This window comes from Triticum urartu, unplaced genomic scaffold (genome assembly GCF_003073215.2).
Source record: "Triticum urartu cultivar G1812 unplaced genomic scaffold, Tu2.1 TuUngrouped_contig_9316, whole genome shotgun sequence".
NCBI classification, from domain to species: domain Eukaryota; kingdom Viridiplantae; phylum Streptophyta; class Magnoliopsida; order Poales; family Poaceae; genus Triticum; species Triticum urartu.
Genome location: NW_024120348.1, coordinates 2,783 through 9,602, shown reverse-complemented (window position 1 = coordinate 9,602; position 6,820 = coordinate 2,783). Strand labels below are relative to the sequence as shown.

The window sequence follows — 6,820 nt, the reverse complement described above, 5'->3', positions numbered from 1 at the left end:
CGCGAGTGCAGCGAGGGCAGGTTTGCTGCGCCGTGACGTTTGGGGCCCGCGGGGTGGCCAGGTTGAGCCTGTTGCTCGCGGCGCACGGTGGCCATGGTGAGTCGGCTGATCACAGCATCCAATGGCAGCTCACCGAGACACACCGACGGAAGCGCATGGAGAAGCACAACGCATCTGCTGCTTTTTCGTCGCTGGCATGCGCTCCTGAAGCGGGAAGCTCCAGCCTATGTGGTAGGAATGTGTCGTAGTTTTGAGTTCTCCACTTAGATACCACAAAATACCTAGTTGTTCTTTTTAGTCAGAGAACGGTGCTTTTTTTGTCCAGTTTCCTGCTCATGGAGCACAATGTTGCATTTTCTAGTGCATGGACCATGTCAAATTTTTGTAACAATGGCATGGCGAAATTATTTCTTTTTTGCAACACGGCAAAATTACCATGTTTTTGCCATGGCAATTTTACCTTTTCTCTTGCCAATGCAAATTTGCCTTTTTTAAAGTGCCATGCTAAATTAACCTTTTTCTGTTTTGTCGTGGCAACTTAACATTTACATACATGGCAATTTACACTTTTTACATAAATGGCAACTGTTTTTACTTTTACTCTTTGCTCATGGCAAATTTACTTCTTTACTTGCCATGGCAAATAACTTTTACATCCATGTCAAATTTTACTTTTTATTTGCCATGGCATTTTTCAATCCACATTTTTTTGTGTCTTCATGTATATAGTAAAATATCATCACAATAAAATTAACTTTTTTATTTTTGCCATATGGAAAAATTACCTTAATTGACATGTCAAATTTACCTTAATTGCCATGGCAACTCTTAACTTTTATTGCCATGGCATTTTTTATTTTTTATTTTTGACACGACAATTTTACCTTAATTTACATGGAAAATTTACCTATACTGCCATGGCAAATATTTAAATTTTATTGCCATGGAAAATTAACTTTTTTTGCCATGGAAACTCTTAACTTTTATTGCCATGACAGTTTTTACTTTTTATTTTTGACATGGCAAATTTCCATATGTCGCCATGACAAATATTTAAATTTATTGCCATGGCAAATTAAACATTTTTGCCATGGCAAATTTTTATTTCATTCACTATATAGCATGGCAACTTTTTGGTCGTGTAGTCTGGATTTCCTTATTTATCATGAGTGTTTTTTTGCCATATTTTTTCAATAAAATCCATTTACCAGTTACATTTGCTCAAAAAGTTGCCTTGTGTTTTAGTGAAAAAAACTCCTAAGTTTGCCATCTATTTTTGAAGAAAAACTTACTAAATTTGCCATGTGTAAACATTTCATTATAGGTAGTGCAATAATTTTATTTAGTTTTTAATCCATGGTAATTTTATGTTTTGAAATCATGGGCCATAGCAAATTCCCTTCTTTTTCTTTAATTTTCATGATGGAAATTTTATTCTTTAGTGTCATGGCAATTATATGTTTTTAACATGGCAATTTATACTACCACACCATGGCAAATTCCTCACACACAATTTTGTGTTCAAATTGTGCATACAATTTAATTAAAAATATCATGGCATTTTTTACTATGAATTTTGCATGGCATTTTGTTTTGTTTGTATGATGAAAATTGCCATGACTATTTTCCTTTTGGGTCATTGAAAGAAACAATTTCTTTTTACCCATGGCATTTTTTGTGCTTTAACGTTGATGCCTTTTTTTTCGTAGCACTGCAAAATCTGGGCTTTAATCTGGCCCAACATAGAAACAGTCGGGCTTTTTTCGCTACCAGCTGTAGGGTCGACGTATCCCTCAAAAAAAAAAAGCTGTAGGGTCGACAGGGAGGGGCGTTCGGGCTTGGGGGGCTCTCCTCCCGAACGAATCCCCCCTCCACTACGAACGAGTCGTTCGGTCTGGGGACCTCCAGACCGAACGTTCGTGCGTTATTGACGTCCACCCCGCTCCGCCGCCGCCTCCGCTTTGCCCCTGACGCTGCAACCGCTACCGTCGCCATGGGTAAGCATCATTGCGTCCGTCCTTACTAGTTTCTTGTGGATCTGACGCCTCTGTTGTTGTGCGGCAGACCCGGTCAAGTCGGCGGAACTTCAGGCGCAGCTTAAGGAGATGAGGGCGGAGCTGAAGGAACGATCTCTCCCCGGCGCCAAGGTCACCAAGGGTCCCCCCTCCGAGATGTGCGCGCGCCCTCTCTCTTGTTCGCTCGCTTGCGCGTATGTCTATCTTGGGGAATTGAATTGATTCTAACTAACCGAGCGAAATTGAATCTATCTGGGTTGTTCAGCCTCCCTTTTCTCGCGGAGGTGGTGAAGAAGAACAGGGCGGAGCTGCGGGAGGCGTACAGCAACCGCGAACCACCCATCCTCCGTCTCAACTCCCGGCAAGACCCGTGCGCATCACCACCAGGTGTTGTCATGCTCCCAGGTTGATATACCATCACCAATGCTACTCACTGCGGTCTATGTCAGTATCTGATGGCGTTATTGTTCGTTCGTAAGATGCTTTTTTAGAGAATAATAATAATAATAATATAATAGTAGCTTAAATTAGGTGACTGTTTTATCTGGGAACCCATCATAAGATAGACATTCTTGATTGATTATCCGTGACTGGAGGGTTAGCTCTTCTTTTGAAGAGTCTTGTTTCGACGACTGTTTACTCTTCTTTTGAAGAGTGTTGTTTCTGACGATAGGACTGTTACCTTAGCGGATTAGTCTGCGCCCAAGGGCTGTGGGGCCATGGATTTTAAGTGCTTAATCTGAAAGGTTTTTTTATTTTTTCCTGCTTTACTCTGTCACCGATTCATGTTTCTAATACTTACTCAGTGATTCTTGCATGCTACTGTCTCCTGCATGACAACAGGAACAGCGGGTAGTGATAGAGGAGGAGGAGAAGTGACATGTATGGAAACTCTATTTAGTAAATATATCGTTGATCGAAACATTCATCCTTGTCAAATTAAAACATATACAGTTTATAATTAAGAGTATATACACTTTGCTCTGTTCTCTACAAAACGCCTAGAAACACTAGGTGGAGCTGGAGCGCTTGCTTCTCTCTACGGCTTGTTAAGTATTGGTGGTTTTTGCTTAAACATTTTGGATGTGGTAGCAATTCTGCTTGCTGGTGTAATTGTTAATTCAAAGTTCACTCCTTATGCGCTTTTATGAAATTGTGCATTTCTAGCACTTTTCATGTAAAAGGACTGTTATTACCCCTAACATAGGTTGAAATAGTGGGATCTTTTGAAGACTGTTGTTCCAGATGATAGTAGTGACCGCACTAGTCTTATTAGTTTCTTGATAGCAGATGTTATGTCAGAGTTACTACCTTAGTAGTTTAGTGTTTAAAAAGCTGCGCCCTGATGGATGACACGTGGTCTTTTATCTAAGTGATTGCTTTTAAGTGCCTGGATGCTTAAGTACTCATCCTTGTCAAATTTAAAATTTTACAGTGTATAATGAAGTATATATACACTTGGCTCTTTTTTTTGCGAAATGCCTAGAAATGCTAGGCAGTGGTCTAGTTGCTAGGTGGAGCTGGAGCGCTTTCTCTACCACTTTTTAAAACATTTGTGTTTTTTTGCTTAAACATTTTAAATGTGATAGCAAGTCAGCTTGCCGGTGTAACTGGTAGTATTTCAAAGTTGACACCGTATGCAATGTTATGAAATTGTTTGTGCATTTCTAGCACTCTTGAAGTAAATGGACTGTTTCTAGAGGAAAAGAATTCTATGAGACTTGGTCTCACGCGAGCCCCATCCACACGTGGCATTCACAAATCACAAAGCATCTACCCCACCCCCACTTGAAATCAGGGGGGAGAGATTAGATGCTTTGTGATTTGTGAATGCCACATGTCATCCATCAGGGCGGGTCTCACCTGCTAACCGTGAGACCTGGTCTCATATAATTTTTTTTCATTTCTAGAGAACTATAGTACCTTTAACATAGGTTGAAAAAGTGGGATAATATTTTCATGTTGGTATGCCACATTCAATTCACTGTTTTTTAGATCATTGTTTTTCTTATGTTCTGGCATTTTATTTTTCCATTTTTGGAGATACCACTGGTTTTGCATCATACAAATGGGATGGACGTACCCTTTTTTTTTGTTGGTTTAACCACACGGACCCAACATTTTATTGATTTGTCCCACAGCTTTCTCTGAAGATGGAGAGGGAAAGGAAGCATAAGAACTACTTCTCCATGAGGAAGTATAATAAAGGCCTAGGTCAGGACTGCGATGCAAAGCCTAGCATAGTGTGGAAGTATTTTGTGTTTGCTATGTTGTTACCTGAAATGCCTAGATTGGTTTCAGTGGCATATTCTATTGACACTGAAATCTTACATGTTTCGTGGGAGCTTTGCTTTGTCTTTGTGAAATCTTACTTGTTTTGTGGATGAGAATGAAGTTGTCCTGCTTTTGCTCCAAATGTTTCTATTTCCATCTTCCATGCTAGACGGCTACTCATAATAACACTTTTAAACCCATACGTCAAGATTCTGCTCAATTGTTCTGAAAGAGTTTTCTGGACAGTTTTAACTTACTGTGCTAACGTTTATCTGTTCATGCATCCAACATGTTCCTGGTAACCCGGTTGGTCGATAAAAACTAAGTCGGGGGGTTATAATCGAAGGGGTTGTTTCTACTCGTTCATGCCGTTTCATCAAGCCTGTTGATGCGCACTTGGGACGGAAGCATCAGAGGACGTATGTACGTTTAACTTGCATGGCTCGTTGATCACTGAAATGAAGCTCCTGAATGCAGCTCTAATTTATAAGTAGGGTAAAAAAAAGTAGCCATGCCAACACATTTCTCAGTCCACAGCAATTTCCATGGCCGGGTAGGGCGGGTTTCCATGGGGCCGGCCAGAACTTGCCCCCGGAGGATGGGGGATGGCAGGCGGCGATGCTTCGACAGGATTTGGTGGTGGTGCATGGCGATGAAGGGAAGAGGTGGGAGCGAGAGGTGGAAAAACGGTTTCCTGCGGATGGTTTCCTCCGAATGGAAGCACACCCGACGATGCACGAGCACATTTAGCAACACCAAAATTATGGAAAACGGAGGGCGTAGTTGATGGAGAGGAGGATTTGATGCATGTAAAAGAGAGGACGGAGTAAGAGCTGGATCAAGCTTTTCGCCCTCTCATGCATCAAATGGCTTTTTTTTGAGAACTGTTGAATTGCTCTTACAACCTAGTTCAGGAAGGGGACAAGATTTCACCTAACAGATGGAGTAGTAAAGGACTACCCACGCATGAGAGACCTCCCTACCAGGAGAAACTTATCCTCTGACTTTACCACTTCTACAACAGGCCGCACTGGCGGCGTTGTTCAGAGATCAGGAGAGGACAGACTTGCTCATCCGTAGCAGGGTGATCTGCGACAGGGATTGGAATTCAAAAAGGAGAGAGATTTGAGAGAGAAGTTGATGGAGCAGAACAACTATCGGCATGGAGAAGGCGGCTGGGAACCTAACCATGACAGGAGGGGCAAGGGCCATCTATATGGACGGGACTATGATGCATATGAGGAGAGGCACTCGGGTCACCGGCACATGATTTTGACAGAGTGGGTACACCCGCCATGCATGGAAGATCCGATATGCATGAGGAGAGGGTGAGACGTAAGGGTCACTACGTGAGGAAACCCAGAACCGGGACGGAAAATAAGCAGGGTGGCTCTTCTCATTCAATGATGGATGAGGATAGTAGGAAAAGGAGACCAAAGCAAATGTGGGTAGCAAAGGGGGACATTGATAGGCAGGGAACAAGTGATGTGTTCATTCGTGATACGAGGCGCAAGACGTCTTCAGTGTTTGATCGCATCGTTGAGAAAGATGATGGATCGGCGGACCTGGAGAGCCGGGGCCGCCGAGATCAATGGATCTCCTTACCTGGAACCGTCGAGGACTGGGGTTGGACTCGACAGTTGGCGAACTCAGAGATCTAATATGTTCCCACAATCCAGCGGTGGTGTTCTTGAGCGAGACCAAGAAGAAGGCTAGGGCGATGGAGAAATTAAAGCGGAGCCTTGGTTTCAGGGAGGGGGTGGCTGTTGACTGTAAGGGCAAGAGTGGTGGCACGACGCTATGGTGGAGAGATAGTGTGCAAGTGACAGTCCGCCCATGGTGTCAATACTTTATTGATGCCGCAGTTGTTTTTGAAGGAAGGACCTGTAGGATCACTGGATTCTACGGTGAACCAAAAACGGAGCTCAGATCAAAGTCATGCGATGCACTTCGGTACCTTAGAAGGCATGATGATCAGCCATGGATTATTCTGGGTGACTTTAACGAGGCTTTTCTCTTGATAGAGCAGCATGGTGGCAACTTGTGAAGCTTCGCACAAATGGATGAATTCAGGGAGTGTTTGGCTGATTGTGGCTTGCTGATATGGGGTTTTTTGGGTACCCTTTTACGTGGGATAACAGAAGGGAGGGGGCAGACAACATCCAAGTCAAATTAGACAGGGCGGTGTGCAACGACGGCTTCCTTGGTCTTTTCCCACACTCTTCTGTTGAACATGTCATTACTGAAGAATCCGACCACAATGCAATTGTTGTTAAAGCTACGGAGACGGCTCCCGATGCTGGTCAGAATGGCCCACAGAGGTTTATGTTTGAGGAGATGTGGACCAAGCACGATGGCTATGATCCTATGGTGACGGGGGCTTGGAATCAAGTGGCATCGAGTGGCCTCGGGGCTATGGGCATGTGTGAGAAACTCAAGTTGGTGACTCAGGACATGCAACATTGGGGTCGTATTGTCTTCGGCTCGATAAGGCGACAGATCAAGAAGCTCAAGCTTGAGCTTGAACAGGC

At 43.3% G+C, this 6,820-nt stretch overlaps 1 protein-coding gene across 3 annotated transcripts; it reads left to right on the top strand.

Annotated features, from left to right (window-relative positions):
- Positions 1-45: 45 nt before the first annotated feature.
- On the top strand, positions 46-4,509 carry LOC125532190. Of its 3 annotated transcripts, none has more exons than XM_048696340.1 (5): positions 46-231; positions 1,710-1,997; positions 2,065-2,173; positions 2,281-2,402; positions 4,157-4,509. In XM_048696340.1, the coding sequence occupies exons 2-5, from the start codon at positions 1,994-1,996 to the stop codon at positions 4,189-4,191; spliced, it is 270 nt and encodes an 89-aa protein (XP_048552297.1). In that variant the 5' UTR covers positions 46-231; positions 1,710-1,993; the 3' UTR covers positions 4,192-4,509. The 3 variants fall into 3 exon arrangements, with proteins under 3 accessions (XP_048552297.1, XP_048552296.1, XP_048552295.1); XM_048696339.1 differs by having other exon boundaries at positions 2,281-2,420; XM_048696338.1 differs by lacking the exon at positions 4,157-4,509 and adding an exon at positions 2,859-4,150.
- Positions 4,510-6,820: the final 2,311 nt, after the last annotated feature.

What these genes read in the sequence shown, in the direction of transcription:
- LOC125532190 (XM_048696338.1), top strand. An exon ending in AAGGGTCCCCCCTCCGAGAT is followed by an intron (nt 2,174 to 2,280) that starts GTGCGCGCGCCC and finishes TGGGTTGTTCAG; the next exon opens with CCTCCCTTTTCTCGCGGAGG. An exon ending in CCCGTGCGCATCACCACCAG is followed by an intron (nt 2,403 to 2,858) that starts GTGTTGTCATGC and finishes GCATGACAACAG; the next exon opens with GAACAGCGGGTAGTGATAGA.